This window comes from Tauraco erythrolophus, chromosome 12 (genome assembly GCF_009769465.1).
Source record: "Tauraco erythrolophus isolate bTauEry1 chromosome 12, bTauEry1.pri, whole genome shotgun sequence".
Taxonomy (NCBI): Eukaryota; Metazoa; Chordata; class Aves; order Musophagiformes; family Musophagidae; genus Tauraco; species Tauraco erythrolophus.
In genome coordinates, this window is record NC_141476.1 from 14,182,598 (window position 1) to 14,208,371 (window position 25,774).

The 25,774-nt window shown below is 38.0% G+C and overlaps 1 protein-coding gene across 2 annotated transcripts; it reads right to left on the reverse strand.

Annotated features, from left to right (window-relative positions):
- Positions 1-364: 364 nt before the first annotated feature.
- On the reverse strand, positions 365-25,381 carry APPL1 (adaptor protein, phosphotyrosine interacting with PH domain and leucine zipper 1). Of its 2 annotated transcripts, XM_086618837.1 has the most exons (22): positions 25,310-25,381; positions 20,571-20,669; positions 19,457-19,516; positions 18,233-18,304; positions 17,618-17,705; positions 15,977-16,018; positions 15,120-15,178; positions 14,489-14,635; positions 13,109-13,191; positions 12,865-13,023; positions 11,379-11,567; positions 10,843-10,885; positions 8,900-8,956; positions 8,137-8,228; positions 7,294-7,476; positions 4,933-4,982; positions 4,368-4,542; positions 4,231-4,267; positions 3,160-3,306; positions 2,856-2,906; positions 2,425-2,514; positions 365-1,809 (listed from the first exon to the last, which is right to left on the reverse strand). In XM_086618837.1, the coding sequence occupies exons 1-22, from the start codon at positions 25,361-25,363 to the stop codon at positions 1,660-1,662; spliced, it is 2,127 nt and encodes a 708-aa protein (XP_086474963.1). In that variant the 5' UTR covers positions 25,364-25,381; the 3' UTR covers positions 365-1,659. The 2 variants fall into 2 exon arrangements, with proteins under 2 accessions (XP_086474963.1, XP_086474964.1); XM_086618838.1 differs by lacking the exon at positions 15,977-16,018.
- Positions 25,382-25,774: the final 393 nt, after the last annotated feature.

The following is a 25,774-nucleotide window of genomic DNA, read 5'->3' on the forward strand; positions in this document are numbered from 1 at the left end:
TCTAGCTCATGCTGCAGTAGCAGCCCCAGGCACTGCTCCCCTTTCTCTCCTGCGACAGGAGCAGGTGTAGTGAACTTCTGCACAGGAATTTACATCTCCAGCATAAAGGGCAGGAAGAAACTGCCTGCTTTAGCCAACACAGGGCCGCTAGCGCTTGAGGAGCGCTAAGGATACTGATCCCTCTGTGCACCTCAGACATCTAGCAGAGAGGTCCTGAGATTCCTCGCTTACTTCATCAGCACTGAGCAGCTCCAGCTACAGAGGGCTAAGCCATCAGCAGCTGAGGGCGAGTTATTCTGAAAATTGCTTCCATTCCTGAACACCAGAAATGGCCTGCAAAGAACTGTAAAACACTCCGAACTGTAAAACACTCCTAACTGTTATAATATAACTTAGAGTAGAAGTATATTCTTCTCTTTCTACATTTCCTGTTATTTTCATGCCACTATTAGAGATATCTTCTGTTCCACTGGATTTTAGTATTTATAGTAATTAGTGCAAAAATAAATATTTCTCTTCAAGTTTCCTCTCTGGATCAAAAGGTGAATGCACATTTAGTACTATACAAAATAAATATTACACAGGGTATGGAACACGGAGCTCAGATTACAAACTGTAAACAGAGACTACTTTACAGGATTGACTCTTGGATGTCGGATTAGCATAGTCTCTTGCTTCAGAGCTACTACATTCTGTTTGCAAAATCAATTTCCGTGAAAATACATAAGGCGCCTCGACTCGTTTTCAGTAATGTAGTGTACTGGGGGCAAGGCATTTACATATTCTGAAGGTTTTTCAAATGATGGAATTCCAGATATTCCCGCAACCCTAAGCATGTTTTATAAAAAGTGAACTCAAAGGCCTACAGTTTTTTATGACATATACTGGGGGAAAAACCAAGAACATGGCACTTGTGCTACAAGAACACAGACATTATTCTAACCCTTCGATAAGGAATGCTTTATACATTCCTTATGCAGCAAAGTGCAACTGCCTCTCGTTAGCTCTTCTCTAGGTCTGACCGTTGTTTTCTCCTGTTGAAAGAAGTCTTTCAGCATTATATTCACAAAAAAAAAATCAACAGTATCATATAGTGCAATATGAAACAAAAAATAAGATCTTTCTGTCTAGAACTGTTGCACATCTCACTGATGATAATAAGAATTTTTCTTTCTAAATTTAACAACAGTTATGTGCAACCGATTAGGTAAAGCTAAGCACTGTCTTAGTAGGACATCCACTTTTGTTTCCAGCAAGGTGTACTCCATACAGCAGTGTAAGGAACAAATTTCAGTGCACTGCTGAAGTCCAATGAGAGTTTAAAGTTTTGCTTCAAGAGCTATCAATTGCACAGAGAGGTACAGGGAAAAAACCACCCACAGTTTCTTCCATACTGTAGAGAAGCCTTCAGAAAACACAATTTTGTAATAAACATGGTAGCATCACCATGCTTTATCTGGCATACAGAAGAGAAATTATACTGACATGAAAATGGAAATCACGTAATTGAGAAAGAAAAATCAAGGCATAATAGAGTCTACATATTGTGAAGTCTTTTGTATAATACAACGGACCCTCCACCTACATTTCACTTCTTGTAAAACTTGTGCCATTTCACCAGATACATCTGTGATTCCAATTACAATAAAGTAGGCAACCTTAGGCTTCAGATTCTCTCTTCTTCTTTCCATCTTCTCCTAAATCACTGTCTTCTGACTGGCTACTGCTAAGGACTACAAATTGTCCTTCACCACCACTCTGGTTCGATCTGCTGGAAGCAGCTATCAACCGGCTTTGCTCTTCTAAGTCCTAATTTCAGAAGGAGAGGTTGGAAAATCAGAAAAATAATAGTAACTGTAATGCCACCTACAATTGAAGCAAGATACCATTCTTATGATATATAAACTTTCTTTTAGTACTATCAAGGGACAGCTTTCTATACAGAGGGAACTGAAAGACTGAACAGGGAACCAAAACATTTACATTTCAGTAGTTGGTTACTGGAACATCTGACACATTAACACATCTGTACCTATAACCCACAAACCACAGCAGGTCAGAACAAGTATCTTTGGCTACAGCCTACTCCCTGCAGCCCCCTCCTCACTGTGCAACTGAACTCTCCCCAGCAAAGAAATTATTTCGGGCCTGTGACAAGTGTTTCTTCAAGCACAGCTCTTAAGTATTCCTATAAAGACATTCTGTGGTTTATCTCCTCAGAAGAGCTCTTTTTACAAACTACTATACAAAACTATACAAAATCTGCTCAATGGCCACAAGAAATACTTCTAATAATTAATGTAACTCCATAACCTTCTATGAACTTGTACTAAAGACTATGATAGTGGAGCTTGGAGCACAAAACTGCAAAAGGAAGTAGGTAGGAAAAAAAAAAGTATATTAAGAAATAATGATGAAATGTACCTTTTCAATTTGTTTTTGTTTATTCAGTTCTTTTTGTTGTTTCTCTTTGACTCTATCTATTTCTTTCTGCTTTTCTGATGCTTTTCGATCCTAAAGGGCAAAAATGTAAATAAAGGAACAACAGCCTGAGATGTTTGATACACCACTACCGATTTACATGAGTTTGCTCAAAACTGTTATACCACTGGTTTGATTATTCTTCTTTTAAAGAACTGGTATGTTTGCTAGAGGTAGCAGGCTGAATCCAATCCACAGTAGACATGGGTCAGTCTTTTTATCTTGGGTTCAAATTCTAGAAAAAAAATCCCTTAAAATACACCCCAACAGTATTACTGCATCTATAAGCATCTTGCAGAATATATTCCGTTACACATATTGAATATACTCTCCCTTCCATTCCCAAATATCCCTCACCCCAAAAAGATTCTTACCAGTTCTGCATGAAAAGCTATCTGTTTTGCCAGTCCAACAGAGTCACAAATCTAAACACAAAACAGATTGGAAATAATCAAAAAGACTCTAATAAAAGTGCCTTTAAAATTAAGCCAGATTCCCAAATTAGATATGATAGCATATTAAAGCACTGGCAGGTACTTTAGACTGTCAGGCTTATCTGTTTTCCATACATAAACAAAATGCTCTCCCACAGAAATCCCTTAGACAGCTTGCATGGATCTAATGTCTTGGCACCCACGTCAGGTTCAAAACTGATACAGTTACAACCATCGCCAGTACCTTTTCCCCTTCGTTATTGGATTCAAAGATATAGCAGACAGAAGTTTGGTGGCTCTCAACTCTCCCTCCTGAAGTTCTAAGCACAAATCCAAAAAGGCGCTTATTCTCCTGGTGTGTAGCATACAGGACTACATTGGGCAAAGGAAACTGCCAAAAGGATCAAACATGGAGATATTAAAACTGGTTGCAAATATTTTCCATATGGAGTTTCAATATACTGCACATGAACTACTTCAGCATCATAAATGCACAGCTACACCAGAAGTTACAACCTGACCAAATATGTAATTACGAAACACCAACAGTAGATTAGAAGGCAAGGATTAAATTATTCAAAAGACAGGAAAACTTCTACAAATACCCTCCAGCTAAGAAAAGGGGACTACATTTGTGATGCGATCCAGTCATCTTTCTAAGTGTGAACACACCCCTTTTTATTTTCCTTAAAGAGACATCATTCATACAAACTACCTTTGTGACTCAGACTGCGATGTTTGGTGCCAGGCAAAGGCACTGCTTCTCCAAAGCCCTTACTGTGATTAGTTCAGCTCTCATGAATTATACAAGTAAAAAGAAATAAAAACCGAAAAACCACTTATCCTCATTATCTTGTTACAAGAAAACTATTCTGCATTCTTATACCTGAAAGAGGGTGGACTTATCACAGGATAAGTTTTTAAATTCTGAAAGCCCCTACTACAGCTGTTATAAACTGATAGGACTGTTTTTTCCTAACCTTAAATGTACACATTTAAAATCCTGGACATACACTTGGTTGATGCTCCCAGCCTTACAGCTTTGGGGCAGCTTTGAATTAATGCCACAAAGGTAAAGACAGAATAAAGCACTACTGGAAATAGCCTATTTGACCTATTGAAATCACTCCCCGCAAACCTGATTTGCAAGTGTTTTTCTGTCTATTTTCACATGTGCGCATTAATCTCCTCACTTCAGTGGAAATTTCTCTGGAAAGCTCATGCTGTCTGATTTTTGCTAACATCTAATAATATTACTTTTAAAGTAGAAGAATTACATTGCTGGGTATTTATTGTAAAATGTAAAGTTACTTACTCGTAGTCTTGTAACTTGTGTCTGTGGATCAATTAACCTAAAAATTTGTTTATAAAAACAAACCAGAAAGTCAATTTTACCAAAGTGAAAGATCATTCTGTAAGTTATCGTCAGTAGAAGTCAGGAAGCAAACTTACTTTAAGCAGTCACAAGTGACTAATAAATGTGATTCTGTCATCCGGAAAACATTATGGATGGCACGAGCTGCTAGTATTTGACGCATCGTTTCATAAACAACATCGGGACTTTCATCAGACTTCACCTCCATAGAGCCAAGAAATCTTACAATAAATAACTGATGCAGAATTGAATCTATGACAAAGAAAAGTATTGGAAAAAAGTAAACTCTCCATTTTGGGTTTTCCATTCAAAACCAAAGATGGACTGCAGTCAGGAAAACTCCAAACTTCTAATTACTTGGAAAGAGATTGATCATACTTATGAGTTAGAGGCACAATTACTAAACAGCAAGTCCCAAATCTTTTTGTTTGGTTTAATAAATACAAAAGATGCAATGAATTATTTTTAAAACAGACTTTCACATAGTAGCTTGATTTAGCTCAACTTGTCTTAACATATTGCAAATGTAACTAAGCGTTCTAAAATTGATGTTAAATTAGAAGAGAGAAGATACAGATGAAAATAGAAAAACAATTCTCAAGTTCTACTTTTATTTTACATTGGAATAAAATTTTGGTTTACCTTCTGTTTCAGATTTTGAGCCTCCAGATTCGCCAAAAGGATTTGTGCGTCTATTAAAAACGAAAACATTGAACCAAGAGTCAGATTGCAAGAATCAGTAATCAGTAATGTATTAGTCTCAAGGTGCATCAAATAAGAACATGTCACGATTTCACAGGCTCGTAATCCGGAGGAATAATGCATTATAAATCATAAAAACCATAAATTTAATCAAGAGTCAGACATAAGCTGCTGTATTTGAGCACTCAAATTATGGGAAAAATACCAGATATTGTTGTCCTATTGCTGCCATAGAGTTTTGCTCACATGGTATTTTTATATCTGAATTAAGCCCAAGTCAAAACCTTGTTAATATCTGAAAAAGTACAGTTTCAGAGGATGAAATTTCACAGAACAGCTTCAGGAAGTACAACCAAAAGCTCATCCTTTCAGTACTCCACAGGAGCACCACGCTTCTCATCACTGTCTCAAGTTGTTGCATTACTTACTGAAGAGAAGTCACTGGTTTTGTTTCAAATGCAGCTTTCTGAAAACATCACTGGGGTTTTACTCCTAGAGGATCAAGAGAAATGTGGCTATTTCTGGCTCTCAAAGACAGAACTGCTATCAGTTACAACAAAAAGTGAAAATACTCTAGGCTTCCAAGTCTGCATTTTTCAAAAGTAGTAAAGCAACGCTGAAGAGAGCATGAGAAATGGGGAAATTTTATTTAAAACGTGTAAAGAAGAAAAAACCCTTTCTCTTCAGCTAACTGGTAGCTGAAAAACTACTGTCAAGGGTTCAATAAACTTCAAATTGGGTTTTATAGGGGAGTAATGAAGGTGTCACCTCTTGAAAGCTGGTGTTCTAAAAGCAAATTTCATAACTAAGAGAAAAAACGTCCATGTCTCTTGTTCAGTTACGCACCACACTGCCTGCCAGTCTTATCTCAGCAGTGAAGTCTTAACTAAGAGTTGTCTACTTTTGGGTAATAAAATTGTTCTGGACTGAACTCTGAAGTCGCATTGCCACAATGTTTCTATAACATGGACTGAATCCAGAATCATCCCGTTAAATGCTGACCTGTGTAAATTCACTAAAGGGAAATTCTATTAGCATCTTTTATTGCTCAGACTCTTCTTCTCATTTTAGATTAGACTGGAACAGTAAATGCAAAATCTCACAAGATCTCTCAAAAGGCAAAAATAAAATTTAAATAATATGTCATCAGTATCAGAAACTGAGAAAAGTAGTATTTTTTTAATAATTAATACTTCTAAAGTAACATGTTGCCTGTCTGTACAAACACTGCAGTTCTTTACTGACAGTAATGGATAACTGAAAATACTGAGCACAACTGCATCATTTTTTGCTACGAAAATATGATTTTCTAGAATGGAATTAAAACTGATGACATGAATTTAGTGAAGTATTAACCTTTCCACTTCCTGTAATACAGGTCAAGTCTACTTAAAATCAATATGTTCTTAAGGATCTAGTTAGCCAACTGATTATCCTGCTATACCAAACAACAACAACAAAAACTGTGAAAAAATAGTTGAATATATATATAGTTTTAACTCTTATGTATCTGTCAGCTGCAACTGAAAATTCAAGTATTTTTTTAGAAGGCAGGGGGATACAACACATTATTGTGACTAGAATCACATAAATTAGTTTTCAGCTTTTTGGCTTTTTTTGTTGTTGTTAAGGGCAGATGGATCTGCAAATATGTGTTCTTAATATCTGAATTTTCTACATATATTTTCAGAAACGCTGTGCAGATTTACAGGTTTTTATTAATTTTTTTGATTGGGAAGTTTATAAAAAAAAAAACCACGAGTAGGAGAAAATGTTTTTATATTTTGGGAAGAGCTCTTAAGACAATTTTAACTTGTCTGTATATGAGATTACTCTAGAAGCCTAGATCATTTTCACTCACCTTTCAGGTTAAGAAGAGTGTCATCGTATGCCATCATCACCTGGAGGCAGGGCTACCAAATTTCTCTTGAGTTTCCAAGAGGAAATAACCCAAGCTGCTGGGTGAGCAAGCAATAGGAAAGGAAAATACTTTGTGAAACCAAAAGATTAAAATAAACCCAGAAATAAAAGCATTAGCTGTTAAAGCAAGAAAAGCTGCTGCTAAATAGAAAACTACACCTTGAATCTATTGCACAGAATTAAGCCATTTTTTTACAACTCTATTTAACAGTTTAAAAAATTGGTTTGCTTTGCTGGCCACTGCAAATTTTGTGACATGAGTCAGGGCAAATGCAATGCGGATTCTGGAGCTGCAGCCTAAACATGGTTTTCTTGTTTGTTTGGTTTTAAATTAATAATATTAACATCAGGACTTTTTTCCCTTCTCTCTACATTTCCTACCTGCCCGACTGCCCTGAAGATTTTCCTTGCCCAGGCAGATCTTCACTAACTGGAGATATTATGTCAAATTGTATAGGAGTGTCAGGGGCAACAAGTGAATCCAAGGAAAGTGTTGATAAAGCTGCTGATTCAGATCCCAGTGACCCTGTACTGCTAGTACGAGCTGCAGGAGGACGAGATTGTCTAGAACAAAACAAAAAATCAAAACGAAGATATCTTAGTTTCAAGTTGGTTGATAATAAATTGAACCATATGGAAGACCAATATAATATTCCAAAACTTGGATATAAACCAAAAAAATAAAAACCTGAAGATGATCAGGGTAAAGTAAACAAAAGTGGAGTCTACGTTCCTAGTCAAATTTAAGTTAAAGTTACTACTTGCATTAATTGCATCAGATTGTATTATATTTCATGTGATCATATACTGATGTTAAAACAATCTGAGGTCTGCTTCCAGGGGCTGGACACAGAATCACAGAATGTCAGGGACTGGAAGGGACCTCAAAGAATCATCTAGTCCAATCCCCCTGCCTGAGCAGGACCACCTAGATCAGATCACAAAGAAGACACCTTAAGAAAAACCTCATTATGATTTCATACAACCAACCAGACATATGATGCAAAACAACACAACTGCCTAGTCAGCTGGAAATCTGAATTACTTCTAACAATGGATGCTAAACAATGCTAAAAAGGTGAGTTCAAGAAATTCTCCTGTAGCACATCAAAGATTTAGTTCTGAACATAGAAATTTTTGTTGTTTGTTTTCTTTTCCTGGAACTGTATCCAGGATTCTCTTTATGGATGTGCTCTTCAAATGACCCATAGTTCATTAACTTACACAGTTGGCCGCATGCTCTCATGCCTCTGCTGAAAGGAAGGCGATGGAGTAACAGCCTCCAGAGCTGACTGATTTACACGTGCAGCAATTTCCTGCAACAGAGAGATGGGAAAAAAATAACTGAAAACATGTTCCTCAAAAGATGCTTTAATATTTTAGTTTAATTTATATGCAATTCACAGAATTTACAAAGTCAACCCTTCATGAGATCTTACATTCCTTAATTTTCACTAACACAGCTGTGAATTCTTCTAATTTAGCAAGTAAAAATCACGATGGAAGCTTGTATCAACATGAATTTACTATATAAACGTAAACCATATTAGTGACGTTAATTTACAATTTCTAACTCTTTAAAAGGCAAATAATTCCTCCATGAAGTGAAAAATGTCTTTCCTACAAAATTGCTGTTCATGTAATTCCCAAGATTGTCAGTTCCCTCTAGTAGAAATTAAATGTATCTATCCGAATATTTATCATTTTAATTTGTAAAAAAGTATCATACACAAAACACAAATACAGGATCTTGACTTCAGAAAGTTACACCAAAATAAGAGTCACATATTTTTAATGCTTTCTACGTAAGCGTTTAGATGAAGGAGACCATGGACTGTTTGCTTTCACACCATGAAAACCTGACCAACATGTAGGAGGTACCCGGCTGAATTCTATCCTACCCAATTAGATCCAGTTGATCTCTTTTTAATTTGTGCCTGTCCACATCTTAACATATTACTGATGCTGTACATTTTAGTAAAGTTACCTCAGGGTTTTCGCTTAGATATATCTGTTTAGATATGTTGTTTATGGTGCATATCCACTGAAAAAGAGAAAAAAAAAAGAAAAAAAAATAATTTTTCAGAGATTTTTAACAAACTTGAATAAATACCTGAGTTGGCTAGTTTCAGCCCTGCTTCCATGTTCTTGGTAACTTCAGGGAGCCAAACCAGTATTCTGGGCACCCAGCTTGTCATTAGATTCACTACTATCTGCATGCTGCACCTTATAATATCAGATTTTTCTTGAAAAAATTGCTTTAGTCACTCTGAAGATCAAAGCTAAAACAAGCTTAAATCAAGACTCTGAGGAATAATAATAATAATTAAAAAAAAAAAACAGGATTCTCCGTATTCCATTATTCTGCGACTGCAGTTGACACTGTTTCCTCAAGATTATAAAAATTCCATCTGCCTTTTATGGAATTTGCCCATTTCTTGCATCTGTAAGCTAGAATCTATTTTCTTCCTGGGCTAAGGAAAACCATCTGCTACTGCTCCTTGCTTTTCAGCTTTTCTCTGCTGTTCCACTGAGCCCCAGCTTGTTGTTAGGGCTGTCACCTGAGCTACCTAAAAACAGCACAGCAGCTGCAGCCCCCAAAATCGCAAATTTGAGCTGCTGAAGCTGACTATAAATTCCCTTCCTCTGGTGAGACATCCGAGTGCAGCGGTTTCAGGGTTGGGCTATTGTACAGCCTCAACAGAGCAAAAGAACCAGGGCCACCCCAACACAGCCCAGCTAAAAACCTTAGAAATAGCGTAAAAGGCCGGTTTAGAGCAAGGTAACAGTGACGACTGCAGAGGGATTTGGATCCAGGCTGAAAGTACCAATTCTCTAGATTTCCTTATCCAGCTGCTTGTCCAAACATCTTTTATATCAACAGTACTTTTAAAACATTTTTTCCCATCCCGCCCACTATTGAAAAGTCTGTAGTAAATAATGAAGCAAACAGACCTTTTTAATATTCATATCACTTAGTGCATCTGTTCCTTTGTTTCTGGACAAACCTGACTGTATTCATGGACTATGAAAGGGATGAATCTATCAGTCTGGCCCACCTGTGCAAGCCTTCGGAGAGCCGTAAGAAGCTGTCCAATTAAAACATAAATTCCAATAACTAGAACCTTCTTTGTTAGGCCAGTAACTTTTTAAGCCTTAACTTTTTATTTTCATCTCGAGAGAAGCTAAAAAAGGTAGGGAAAGGTATCCCTGCTGGTTGGGCGAGGCTTTTTTTTCCCCATTTTCTCTCCCCATCAATATTTGTACAACATACAAGTTTGCTGACCTAGAACTTGAATATTGACGTTTCTCAGGTGGTATTCATCCACTGCACGTGCAACTGGATCTGCATCGCCAGACTTAGCGACCATTTTGAAACAGTGAAGCAGCTTTGAAAGCAGCCAAAACCAAATTATTTCACATTTCTTAATCCAACTTGTTAATGAAGTGTAAACATGTTTCCCATCATGCACCGGGCACAGAAAATCAGTTTTTCCTCATTTCTCAACTGCCTGTATCATTACCTGTGTCCTAACCTAGTATTTTTTTTATTTTCTCTTCCTGACAAGCAGGTAGGAAGAAAGAATGTTGGGAAAGCATGAGCAGGAAGAAGGAGAATCAGCATTTGTTGAGATTCCATTACTGCTAGCTATTTTGCTGTAGGCTTCCCCCTCTCCCCCACTTTCTTTCTTCCGTAATACTGAAAAGGACCTGGTGGCAATCAAAACTGCATCTTTTTTCCTCTAGGATTTAAACACAGTAATATTTAGTCAGACTTCCTGAAACCTGTCATTATGGATAGAATGAGTTAAAAGTTCACTGCTTACCACCTAGAGAACATAAAATGAGCATTCCAACTATTGTTATGAATGCATTCCTTCTGTGCAACAGAAAATCACTGGACTCCACATGAACCTCCTATAAGCTTACCTCTTCATAATCCTTCTTACTCTCTGCCTGTAATATTGAAGACCTGAAAGAGAAGAATGGAAAAGACAATTTTTGCCTATTCAAAATGCCTCACAAGTACATTCAGACAGGAAAATCCACTTTCGTGTTTGTAAAATGCACAACAAATTAAGAAAAGCGAAGATTCTGTGTATGTGCTGAGTGCAGTCAACATTTAATTTGTGGGGTGGGGGAAATAATCTGTGTTTTCCTTTCAATTGAACAAAATCCTAATTGTGCCCATGTAATACTTAAACACTCATAAAATGCAATAATACACAATTGTAAACTGATTATGGTAATTTTATTCTGAAATACCATTCAGGTACATTATAGAGCTGATAAACTAAAAAAAAAATAACTCAGACATTACAAAGTTAAAAGGACATCCCAGATTTTGCTTCTAAATACCCCCAAAATCTATCAAGCTACGACCGGGCTAAAGGTGGATCATCTTTCTCTTCTTAATCAGCGAGTCCAGTATGACTTAAAGGTAACAGTAATGTAAGAACACTTACTTTTTACCATCAAAAGAAGTTATCTGGAAACAGTACCGTCTGTCTTCGCAGTCCACAGCCATTACGGAACAATTGTCTATATCCATGACCAGTCCCCCAGCTACATCACCTCTTGCCTGGCTCATCAAATTTCCACCTTGAGTGAAGTAGAACTGTCTCTCCCAACTGGAAGATACCAGCCCTGTCTTACTAAAAGATAAAAACAGGTTCTCAGTTAGTGGATTAGGTATTCATCTGAGCTGAAAATCACTTGGAACAAACCATCTGGGCACGTAAGAAAACCTTTTTCTCTCTTTACTGTTTTAGGCTAGCTTTACAGCTAAATTAGTTTCTTTCCACCTGTTGGTTTTTTCATGCTAAACCTACTGCAGGGCAACCAATGCATAGATAATAATAATAATGGCTTTCTGAAATTATGTGAACCACTTTAGAATGAAGAGTCACAAGCACTTCAGTTTTGATGATCAGCTTTTATGGCATTCCTTTAGGCAATCTGCACATTTAAATTATATCCATTATCGATATAATTGCTGAGACCTCTGAACGCCGCACTCCCATTGCTAAGACTCAGTTTTGAAGAACTTGGTGTTAAGAGTTAGCTTAGTCACATAAGATTTCTCAATTTTTCAAGTATTTTGTGCCATTCAACAAGACTGCCAACATTTTGCTTAGAGCATGTTGGGTTTTTGTCTTTTTTTTCCCCAGAATAACAGAAGAGTAACAATCTGAAACCAAAAATCAGTAACACCTGCAGTGTAGCCTTCCTTTTTGTTCAGATGCTGTGTTCTGTATTAGGTGCTGCAATTGTGTTCTGCTACAGAAATTCATGGCTCACTCAGTGAGCATGTTACTCTAACCTGTTGTAAAAGTAGTCTACGTTTTTTAAAAAAAATTCCTTGGAACTTATTGTATAAATTACAGAAAAAAAAAATCTCAGTGTTACGATTTATTTTTGATGACCATAAAAACCAGCTGCTGGACTTTTAAGAAATAGAAGTAAGAGCTCTGTCCTGTGGAGAAGAGACTACCTCAGGAAATTGAGGCAGCCACTCCAAGTGTGTTTGTGTTGTAGTCAAGGACGTTTTGCCTTGTCTGTCTCAAGCTTGTCATGTTTTATTATCGACTCAAATCCCAAAATTTTAACAGATACTTACAGACAATCCTGATAGCTGCAATCTTATTGTTTTCCAGTTACGATCTGGTGAAATTACTCTCATAAACTTTTTCTTTTTGGTTTGAAAACTCTGGCAAAATTAGGCTAAAATCAGGATAACTATGCTTTGCACCTGAATGACACTACCTCATTGTAACAATGAAATTAACACTAATTGAGGCAGTCCAAAGAAACAGAATAGCTCCTAAGTCACTTACTCAACTAAGTATGTAAAATCAGCATAGCTAACAAAAAAAAAAATGGCATACTTCTTTAGCTTTCCTTTCTCAAAATTAAATGTTATGGAATTTGTAAGTAACAAGTTAGTCTTACTTTCTTGCATTGAGATAGCCAGCTTTCCGTGTTAGATTTCTATGAACAGGGAATTTCGTAGGATCAGGATCAGGCAAATACAGTGGATCACTGGCTACTTCCAAGTCCTCTATAGTTTGTTGCATGTTTTCTACTTCACACTCCATCTCCCTGCGAACACTAAGGTAAATAATGTGTTATTAACAAAGATAATTAATAAGTAGAAACTGAAAAAATAATTGTCTTGATAATAGTCCAAACTTACTTCTGTACACTTGTGCCAATATTGGTCAAAAATTCTTCCAATTGCTCAGTAAGATTTTCTGAACCCATTTTAAAAAAACTTATCTTTAAAAAAAAAAAAGAGGAAGAAAAGGGATAATTTAGTCATTAATAAAACTACATTAGCAATTAACAGATTAAACCACAGGCGGTTAAAGTTTCTCAGATAAATCTGTTTTCGTCCTTCATTCCCACCAAAGCCTCTCAATAATAAGGAGCACAATGCACGTTTTTGTCTGCAAGTGAAGGCTGATGCTGACATTGCAGTGGGATTTCATTGTGGCAAGAGGATGTGCACAGAAAATACAGAAATATGCAGAAACTGCCCTGGAAAAGAAACAAGGTTTGATCTTTTAGTGATCCCAAGGTCTCTCTATACTTCTTCGAGCCCACCGCTGTGTTATGGATGGGGTTATTTGAGAGGCACAGGAGAAGGGGAACTTGTGAGGACTTGCCCTTCCTGTCCTTAGATTGTCAAAACCTGCACCTGCACAGCAGGTTGCACGACCTACTCTGTTACCGAAAACATGCAGAGCTTCGTCCTTCAAAGAGCTCTTCTTGCACTCGGAAAGCTTTCAGACAGTACTCAGAAGTTCATTTCTACTCAGGACACTGTGGCAGTGTGAGATGCTGCAAAAAGTTTTACTTTTTTCTTTTTTTTTAAAAAACATACCAATGACATACTTCTGAAAGTACAAATTAAGTGCCTCCAAAGACTTTTAATAGTTGTATTTTCTATTGCACCCATCCTCAAATAGACCCATCATGAACTCATTATATGAGACAAAAACAAGCCGGAATGATTTCAGCATTCCAGTTCTTCCGTGCCCTTGACTGAAAACAGGAGCGATATGACTGATGATTATCTTATCTCAGAACAGCTGCCACAGGAAAGGGTTTAGCTGTCTCCACGTTACTTTTCTAAGAAGGTACACTTCCATGTGGACTTGCATGCATGAAAGTTTTCATCAGCTATTCCCATTAGTGATGAAGTGCAAAAAAGCACCCAGCAATGAAAATTTAGGCAGTGCATTAAAATCAGCCATCTGGGTTTTGGGGTAGAATTAGACCTTTATATTTGTCACCCAGACTTTCCCAAAGATTCTCTGCTGGAAGTGAGGCACGCCATGATGAGATTCGTGTACTGAGTGGGAAATGACTAGCGCTAGCTAATGACACTGTTCACAGTAGCAGCTAGGACAGCGACAGAGATGAGGATGGTGTATGAGCGACCAGGAGGTGGTGGCTCCATTTGCTTCCTTGGATTGCAAAAGAGGTCTGGCAATGGATTTCAGTACATCAACCTCCATGGAGTACTTTCACGTCTTCTTTCAGACCTACAGCTTTCCGAATATGAAGTTACCTGAGCTTGCATGTATCCCAGCAAGGGTTCTAGCATAGCAATTTTCTTTTTGTACTGAAGAGTATTTAACGCACAGAAATAATGCATCATAGTCTGATGCTGTTTCTTCCTTGAAGTATATACATCTTCTGTAACTTCAGCCTTGACCTAAAGAGACACAGACAGGGGGAGGGGGAAAAGGAATGTTTGAGACTTGGTATTCCGCTAAATTCTGGACAGCTTTATAGCCAGCATGGAAAAAACAATACAGTAACGTCTACCCTCTATCATTCAGCGATTGCTGTGACATTTCACCCTACATTCCGCTTCTCTATTTATACATGGGAGACACATGAAAAAAAAATAAAGCATTCTTTTCTCCCAGGAAAGTGTGGTTATTTCTTTACAAAAATAAATTGAACAGAGTACCACAATCTTAATCATAGAGCATTCTCAGTGTTACAAGACAGGCATGTATTGGGGAAGCCTGCTTTCTGGTCCTGAAGCAAACTGTCTATGCTGCTGAAACGTAAACTATCAAACTTCAGGGGAAATCTGCCATACGTTGTCTTCCATCATAAATATATATTACATGAAAAATATTTCTTATCTCCTCTAAAAAGCTTTATATTAAGTGTTTTGTTTTACGAACCTTTTCATTTTCCCTTCTTTTTGACAACCGACTGTATCTGGTAATGGCAGCATCATGGTCTAAGCGATAAAGAGAGAATTTATTATCATTTTGATAAATTAATGACTTATGAAACAGAGCAGAAACCTTTTATATCACACTGTGTTGCACAGCCAGCTGAATGCAAAGTTCTGTCATATAAACCTGTAAGAATTGAGAATTGTTCTTGCCTGTTTATAATTACTTCATTGCCACAAATACTGGGCTTGAAAAAAAATCTAACCAGATGTAAATATGACCAATTGTTAGAATTTTTCCTAACATCTCATTAACTTCAAAGGACAGAAACTTCCTGTAAGTAGAGACAACTTTCTATTATGAAAACCTGTATCTAATCTTTTTGCTTCTGAAGCAATGAAGCCATTTACATTGAGAGAAGCAGAATCCCTAGTTGATCCTGCCTTAAAGAATAGGTTCTCTATGAGGATATAGGAAAGCGAGCTAAAAACAGTAACTTCTGACAATAGGGAAGGGAACTACCCAACTAATTTAGGGAAGTAAAATTTGTTTATTAATCCAATCTGACTTTAAGTGAGCTAGCACCTTATTATTTCTCATAATTTTGGTAGCATAATCCTAAATGATTTAATATTTCTATATATAAGTATTGTAAAAAAGACTAATACTGTCAGTTTGGTACACAAAGCAGGGGTTTACAAGTGAGCCAAGGAAACCTGGGTGCCTAAGTATCACTGAAAAAATTACACGTTAATTAGTCACTTTAAGTCTTGCAAATATCACCACTAGTTTTCTAGGTAAATAATCTACAGTATACTGTCGTCTTGTATTATCTGTAACATTAAGTATTTTACACTTACCATTGCTTGCAATTTGGAAAACTTCTTTTAGAGTTAATATCTCTAAAAAACAACATATTTAAATAAGTTGTTATTAACGTAACATTTATACACTAAGGTTTCTCATTCAGTGTTTCACTACTAAACAGTTGTAGTTCATTCACACCTTGTACCGTACTGAATTACCAGCACAGGCACTACTGTGGCCAGGAAAGTCTGCTCCTACTTCAGGCCTGAGTATCGTTTACGTGGCTGTCCGGCTTCCCAGAAAAGGTACTGTACTGTAGTAAGTTAAGAAGGAACTTCTTTTCAAAAGACTTTGAAAGACGTGGTCAATACAAGTGCGTCACCTATGATTCTGGTCAAAGTTCTGGTCTGAGTTGAGGAAGTGGAAGCACAGGAGATGGGGAAGTACCACTGGATCAAAGGAAAGCCCCAAACACATGTGATTCCTCCCACCTAAAATTAGTCATGGTCTAGATGGTTACTTTTTCTCACTGTGTCACGGAACAGAAAACAGCACAGCACTTAGCACTTGTTCTGATCTTGATCGTGGTTTTGTGTCATATTGCAACATAAACAAGCGGAGAGCTATGTTCAACTCTATGGTAAAGCAAAGACAAAAAAGTATGGAAAAGCTTTACAGAAAGTGCCTACGAAGTCCACAAACAAGTGTGGTGTCATTAAATACCACATCAGTTTGTGGTTAAAAACTTCCAGTGGGAAAATTTAATTTGTGATTATCACCTCAGGGATGCTTCTTCAGTAAATGTTAATAGGAGATTTTTCCAGGTTCTGAGGAATAATATTAGCCTCGAGATACTCATGCTCCTTTGCTCAAATAGCATAGTCTATTTAATCCACAATTTTGCAACAAGCTATTGCCAAAGAAGTTTTTTCCAAGATTCATAAAAATCTAGAAGACTTATGGAAGAATTGCAATTTTTATTTCATTTATAGACTTAAATGTTCATATGTCAGGTAGACCCACTGTAGGGTGTTCACATTCAGGATTTAAGTTATTTTGGTTTTAACTCTTATCATTTATATTTGAAGCTCGTTTGCCACACTAGTCTATTCACTCCAGCATCTCAAGTGAAATCTATCATATCAGACACATTAGGTATTATTTTAGACAAAGCAGAATAAGATACAACTGCTACAAGAATAACAAGTTGAGATCTTACCCTGCATGTAAGAAGCCACCTATATTACCAGCAGGGTTGAAGAACTACCTTACTAAATCTTAATAATATAATAAGTAATACAGCTTTGGAACTTTGCCTTTTGAGTTGATCCAGCCATTATACTGGATGTCATGGTATTATAATATATATGAAATATTTCCAGAACATGTAAAATTACCTGAAATCATTCTTTCCTAATGTTTACAGTAACCACAAAATTTTCATCTTGAATGGAAGGTAAGTGCTTCCATAATATATGTAATATTTTTTAAACAGTAATAGTGTTAAGTTCTTCAACTGTAATACTCTCATGAATAGAAATAACTTACATTTTTTTAAAAGTGGAGATGCATACCTTTGAGAGCTGAAAAATAAGTGGCGTATTCTATTTAGCGAAAAAAGAGCTATGGAGATTAAATGCCACGTTTTTGTTATTGCTGCTGTTGACAAAACCAGTATTTGTCAAGCACTCTACCTTTTAGATCCCTTTCTTTAAACTGGGTGATAGGAAACATCATTGCATCAGCAAGTTGAGTTGAAAGGACTGCATGGCAAGAGCTGAGCTGTAAGAGACAAGAGAAAGAAGGAAGTTTTAGGAAAACAGTGCTGAGACTAAATCAAATCAAATCAAGGTAAGTAGACATTAATTTCACTCAATCAATTCCTGATCCAGATCTCAATGGTGCGGGTTGTATTTCCTAAGAGTCAGTTTCTGTCTCTACTACAGACAGCAGGAGGTTCCTTTGTCAGTCAGGTAAGTAAAATCAGGCAATACAAACACCCTCCTGAACAACAGTTCTAACTGCCACTCTGTAATGGTTTGGGGCTGCATTTACAGTAAGTTAAACTACGTTCTTTTTCAACAACATACCCTCATTTTGCTGAACTGACTCTTATCTTCAAGATACTTTATCTTTTTATCTCACAGAACTTTAAATATATGCTGCAATGTACAATTAAGTGTTACCTTATTGACAAACGAATGCCATTTCTGCACCTGCTGTCTGAAAAAAGGCTGGAATAATTAAGCAAGTTAAAGTCTACACTTGACAACTTTAGCAAAGTAAGTGAAAGGAATACAAGTACTTGCCTCATCTATCACTTTTGCAAATTGCTGTAGAGTGGAAGTCATAACTTCATCATCTCCTCCTAGTGGAAAACGCTAAAAGATAAAAGGAGGCACGTTGTTTGCAGTGTTTTCTGCCATTCACAAAACTGTATTCAGCATGTCTAAGAAAGTTTCAGGTATTCCATTATTTTAAAATATTATACAGTTAAGATACACTGAAGCACTTCTTTATTGTCCTGTGAGGAAGGAATATTTGAGGAGGACATAATAATTCTCATTTTAAAAATGCATTTTAAATAGATTATGTAATTAATCTATTTTATAAATTAATTAATAGATTTTAATTTTTAAAAATCAAGAAATATGCAGACTTGACATCTATGAAGATTTTTATCCAGCTTTGCAAATTATTTTAAAATTATCAAAAATTAAGCAATATTTCATGTTCATCTTAAATTTCTACGTCTCAAATTATGTGATTACATGAAATTTTTTAACCACCCAAAGGAGTTTACTTCTATAATGCCTTGATGGAGGCAAAAGTATGAGCAAAATAGTCACAACTGAAAAAAAATAATCCAGTTAAACCATAGTTGTGTATTTTTAAGCTAATCTCTTGACTGAGAAAAAAAGCAGTCCAAAGGGGACAAATCAGAAAAATACATTACAAGGTCCAGTGCTTATTTAATTTGTCTTTTAATTCACAGCAGCTATACATAAAACACTTGGAAATATAAAAAAAATAAATAAATTTCTTTATTAAAAATGTTGACCACCTCCTTCCAGCTTGTTAGTTCCCCCCTTCTTCTTCTAAATGAATGTACCAAACTGTAATTGAAATAAGGATATTTGGTGTCTATTTTGATATCCGTAACTGCTAACAAACACGAATATCATGCCCTAATTGTGACTAGTAACGTTAAAGCACTTAACAGTAAACAGGTTTATAAAACAAAAACAAAACACCACCACCCCCCTAAGCAACTCCCAAAACCCTGATCCAAAAGTAAAATATTTCAGAACTTATTAATATTCATCGTGGTCAGAGGAACTTCATTCTGGTTTAGTTGGAAGAACTAATATGAAGACAGTAGATTCTTTTGGCAAAGATTCGAGCCACCAACTACAGCAGTTCATTTTATCTGGACCAAACCTAAATACATTCTACACCGTGCTCTGGGAGATAAAGGACTACAAAAATACACAGTCTTGACCACACAAAATCAACAATTATTTACACAGTACCTGTTTCTCATATTCCTTCAGAAGCTTTGAAGTCAGGTGCGTTGCTGCACTTAATTCATTCTGATTTAAAAGAAAACAAACCCAAAACAACAAAAACAAGCTTGTTACTTTTTGATTTAAATTAATATTAAATAAATCATATATTTGAAGAGGAAACTATTACAGACATGGAGCTTACAATCTGACTACAGATTTCCAAAAAAACCTGAGCATCCTGCCCTTCCACTTCTCTAACGTTATCGAGAGTTACAGGTAGTCAGTGTTTACAAATACCAAACTCAGAGCCTGTACTATAGGCATCGATTTCATGTTATGCGGTGCATATTTACATTTAATAATTTCAAATTAGCTGCCCGAGTTACCAAGTATTAGGAATTTGTTGTCTGTAAAGGAAAGAAAAGATTACAATGAACCTCACTACTACCTGGTCACCAACTGCTCTGTGGTCATACACAGACAGGACCTAATTAGCAGACTCATGGTATGGAACAACTTCATTTTTCATGGTGCAGTTGAAGGAGAAAGTACAGAAATTAAAAGCTAAATAGACAAGCAGTAAAATAAAACTACATAGCAGCAAACCTACAACACACTAGTCATTAAAGTAAAACAACAGTAAAATAAAATATGGAAAGCAAAAGTAACAAATCAGAAAAAAAGTGAAACAGTTCAAGTATACACAAATTAAAAACAAAGCCATAAACTCAATTGTTCAGAAAAAACACACAAAACAGATTTTGCCTTTGGCTTAAAAGTGCAGTTACTTATAGAGGACGAGTGAAACATCTCACTTGATCCATACTATTATACATGCTCAGATCATGATGGAAAACATTTTAAAAACACTTGAGAAATACAATAGAACTACTAGAAGACTAGAAAATCTTTTTACTTGTCATAAGAAATTCTATTGCAAGAGAAATCATGAGAATTTAGTCTTTACCACTCTCCTATAGAAAAACAGTAATTTAATTCTTATTTTACTTCACTTCCACATTTAAAGAATATAAAAGTTTTTTTAAAAAAATTGCTTGTAATAATTTCAAAAAAAGCAAAAGACATGAATAGTGGTTCAAAAGCTTTACAATATATTCAAGAATTTCATTAACACTACCTGTGCATCATAGATTCTGTGCATGGCTTGAAATAACTGATTGATGTAATTGGAAATCGCAGCAGCATCTTCTTCAAATACGCCCAGCAGAGACCGGGTCTGTAAAAATGAAACAGCCAAAAAAACATGTCAAGGTAGAAAAGCAGCATTTAAATGTACCAGAATTTCAAAGTTAAATAGCATTGTTTCAGGTTTCATTACTGGAAAGTTTATAAACCCTCCAACACTGTTTACAGGAACGATACCTGTTGCATGGCAGAGAATCTTACAGGTATCCAAGCTCAGCACCAGTCCTACTGTCAGCCTCTCTCCAGGTTAATACAAGTCCGTTTTCAGACAGGACCAAGGGAGACAGACTAACATATAAAAAAGTTGGAACTGTGGGCAACTACTGGACCCACTATGGTACACCCCTAAGGAAAAGGTTAAAGGTGACTGGTATTTAATTGCGTGTCAAGTAGACACATTTCTTCTGCAGTCAGATCACGACAAAGGCTGTGACTTTCTGGTACCATTCATCCTGCACGAAGAGAGCTGCTGGCTGTGCTTGGTCCTGTAACTCACCTGTGCAACAACAGTCAATTCTGTGATCAAAAGGCCGAGAAACTAAAAGCCAAACCAAACCAGTACAACCTACATCTTGTTCTTAAAATACATGTTTCTCCCCCTCACCACTCCACGGTGAAAGGGAGTGAGAAGGTATGTCCTTCTGTCCTGACCCTTGCTTGTCAGCCAGTCTGTTCCACAGCTGGTGTCACCCACAAGCTTGATGACTACGCATCCTATTGCACTGCCTGCAACACTGATGAAGGTGCTTACCAGTATCCACCTCAAAGTCAAACCTTTATCACTGTCCACCTATTAGACTTGAAACACTGATCACTACTCTTTAACTACCCAGCCAGTTTCTCCACCCAGGTCGCAGTCTGTACCTCGCCGTTTTGGCCAGAAGAACGTTACTAGAGATCGCGTGAGAATCCTTGCTTCAGTCAAGGTAAATGACATCCACTACTCTTCCCCATGATGGAACGAATGACTCTGGATGAGAAGGCAATCAGGTTGCTCAGGTATAATTTGCCCTTAAACTTAAACAAGACACTGACTCAGTGTCCTTGCATCCTTTTTGCACTTGGAAGCAATATTACTCCTCACCACCAGGATATTAAATAGCTTCCTTCCACCAAGACAAAAACCCAAAAGGAGGATGAGCAGAGCATGTACCTATAACTCTGCACAGGCTACATTTGCTTTTCCTCATCAAAAATACTGGTTGAGGTGCTTGGATGTAGAAACAAGAGTATCGCTTGCAAGACCCAAAAAATAAATCCTTTAACTCTAGTAACATCTTAGCAAGAGGACTGTGCTTTGGTTTTAGGTTTACATGAAAATTAATGTCCAGGCAGCAAATGGAAAGAATTGTTAGGTACATAACTGGGTTTTTTTTCAAAAAAAAATATGATTGTTAAACACTTGAAATCGGAAATTCTGTGTCTTAATCTTCCCTAGGCTAAATAACTGTAGTTTCCTCAAGGAGGAAGGGAAGGAACTTAGGGAACCTGGGAAAAGAATGAAAGATTGACGCAAGGAGTCCGGACGTCAGGAAAACCTCTCTGATGAGAACAGCAAAAAGCATTGGACTGTACTACATATGGATTGTGGGGGTTTTATTATCAGGAGTTCTTGCTATGTTGAAGACTTGCCTTGAAATGACTTAGACTTTAGTCCATTTCCCCTTGAAGCATGGAGGTCTTTTTCAGTTACTTTTCTGATTTTCTGCTTTTAATGATAACCAAGGAGTACATATTAAACTTGTACAAAGTATGTTATTTGACCATGCTTTATTTAACTTGAATTAGATGCCTGGCTGTCTCACAAATATCATATAATGCCTACAAGATACTTAAATACAAAAAAAAAAAAAATCAAACAGCATCATCAACACAACAAATCATTTTAATGGTGGTTCTACTTTATAAAACAAGTGGAAAAGAGTGGGTAGAGGAGGAAGGAGGTGGAGGAGAACTCAAATGTTTGCCAGGCCTGGCAACATGTTGTGTTCATCCCACTAGTTGTGACTCTCTCATTAAAGGAGACATACATGAAAGAAAAGACAAAATTACACAGTACCATAACCACTGAATTATATACTCATGACCTTTAAACTTGAACATAAATAAACCTGTACTTGTAATTTTCAAGGAATATCATGTCAGGTTTCTAGATTATGCTCACTCTTTAAAACTGAACACTGTAGAATAAAAGCATTTCTATATTTTATTGTAAAAATATCAGTTATTGATAGCTGGACTTCAAACTGACATTGTGTGGTATTGATGGAAAGAAAATAACTTGAAACTGTAAACAAGTTATGGCAGACTACTGCTTTGCAAAAAATTAGAAGAATTGTTTACTCATGTTTCTAGTAAAACTTTGTATCATTTTTGATGTTCTTTAAGATGCTTTCAACCCACGTATATGAGGAGGTACACTGGAAACTACCCGTGACAAGCTGCACAAAGAAACCACCTAGTTAGAAGTCAGTGAACTGTTGAGCCTTCTATCATCCCATCATATGTGTAGTAATGTCAGTGGCATGAGATAGAGCCTGTACTATCAAGTCTCTTGGCTTTCTTGTTGTGCAATGCTTCGGGAATGCAAAGAAGTCTGAGCAGAAACTCTCTCTAAATACATACACAAACACTGAGTAGGTCTGTAATGCGTGTCCTAACTTCATATTTAAATTGCACTGCTTTGCATAGCAAAAGACAACGTAAACTTGGCATTTGGTTTACATCTGAAAACACAGTGGTTAAGATTTTTATCCTGCCACAAGAGGAAATGATTGGGTTTCGCCATTTTAGAAAAGCCTTTCCTTCCCTCAGATGCAGAATAAGTTTGATACAATGTTCATATACCTGAAAGTTAGCGTCTGGAACATGTCTGCAGGTGCAAAACTCCTGTCCATAGATCAGCACTAAACCAAGACCTAGACTGATGAACATATCAATCAGAAAGTCACGGCAACTCCTCAAGAAAGGAAGGTTTCTTTTTTCTTCAAGCAACGTTTGTTGCCAATTGATTTCAAAATAACAGAAACGAACCAATGTAATAGAAGACTATAGAGTCCTTGTTACGCTCTTCTGAAGTGTTAGCCGGAATTCACCAGAAATATTAGGTTGACTGAAAGATGTAAAATTTTGTACCAAAAATAGAAGATGGTATTGGCAAACCTAATAATTTAAGCACATCAAACTCATTGGGCTGAGTTAGGCTTTGCTCGTCTGTATCACAAACAACCTCAAACAGAAGTTTCTAGAATTTATGATTATGTTCCAATAATTAATAGTAATTTTTTTGCATGTGGTTCCCAAATGATGTTCCAGTCTTAAGTGCTCGGAAAAAAGAACCTTACACTGTACTTTTTAGGGATCCTAAGTTTATCTTATATTTGACATTTCCTATTAAAATGAACTGTTCTGACTTCCATAGATTGAGAACAGACCTTCAAGAGATAATTTTGTTTAATTACCATTATTATAACACTTTCAAAAACTTTTTCTCTTCATGAGAATACATCAGGTTTATCACTGGGCCAGAGACCATACTACAGGCTAGAGCTCATTTAATATTTAGTATTTGAGCTAGATGGGGCACCGTCCTTTGGAAAGCAATGATACACTTTCTGCATGGCTTCCTTCTGTTGCCTTTCTTAAGTCATCCCTCCACTTGATGTAGATTTATTAAAATGCCACTTTAAGTGTTAAAATTCCCTATTAAGAAAGGGAAAGTTTCTTTACCTATGGCTGAAGAATCAAAACTACCAATGCAATGCTATTACAATGCAGGAAGTCTTGCTCATCTACATAAACAATGCAGCAAAACAAGGATCTTAATTCGAAAGGATGCAATAAAAGAAAATATATTGCAAACTTTTCTTTTGGCGTCCAGGAACAGCAGTACAAAGTACCTGCTGTTGTTGCTGCCAGCAAGAGAAACCAGTGCAACTGAATAAAGCTCTTCCTGCTTAATAGTAGTATGAAAGAAACGCCAAAGCGCTACATGGCATCGCCGACAAAGGTCAGGCCGCACAGACGGAAGTGAAGACACCCGGGCAATTACAGGCCTCTCAGTGCCATGCGGCTCCCACCTCTCAATCAATCAAACTCCCACAACCGCCACGATAACTTCATCCAATAACCGCCTTTCACATGTATCTATTAAACCTTAATGCGCTTTTAGTAAAAGACAAAGATAAGAAAAATCGCCTTGAGAAGGGAAGGCGGGTTTTGTCAACGCGAGGTCTCCAAAACAAATCACGACAGTAAGCGCGGGGTGGGAAACGAGGGAACCACGGCACGCTGCGCCCCTGACGCCCGATGCCGAAGCGCAGCACCTCCGGAGAGCTGTTACCGAGCTCGCTGCTTTTGAGCAGCTCGTCGGCCCGCAGGACGCCTGAGCGGAAAGAAGGGGCCGCAGAGACGGGGCGACGTGTCGCAGCGGGCACGGCCGAAGGTGACAGCCCGAGCGCCGCGACTCCCGCCCCAAGCCCTGCCGCGCCACGGGGGCGAGGGGACAGGAAGGCACCTGGCCGCGCACGCAGCGTCCCTGCCGCGCCGCCACCGAAACTCTCCAACGTCTCCCCGCGGGAATGCGGCGGGAGGGAGCAGCGCTAGGCCCGGCGCCCACGGCTCGCGCCCCATCTGGCCTCCCCCCACCGGGCCGCGTCTTGCCTCTCCTACCTGCGGGCTGTCTTCCAGCGTCTCCTCGATGGGGAGCTTGTCGATCCCGGGCATGGCGGCCGCAGGGGCTGACTCCGCGCCGCTGCAGCTCCCACACCCCGCAGCACGCCCAGCTGACCGGACCCCTCCCGCTCCCCCCTAGTCACAACACGGGCGTCTCCGCGCCGGACGTCCCGCCCCCCCGCTGCCCGCTTGGCCTTTCTATTGGTTCTCCGTCGCAGCCTGCCAGCTTGTTATTGGCGAAGGGGCCCATCTGTTTGCCGACACGCGCGCGCGTGGCGGCTGTCCGGCGGGCGGGGCTGCGGCTCCGCGCCCCCTTGTCAGTGAAACGAGGAGCGGACGAGAGGCGCCGTCGGGCGGGCTCCCTCCTCTCGGGAGAGCGCCCCGTCACCGCTGCGTCGGGCCGCCCCCGGTTCGGGGAGGTGAGTGGGAGCGGAGGCGGAAAGGGGCGGTTCCACACTGAGG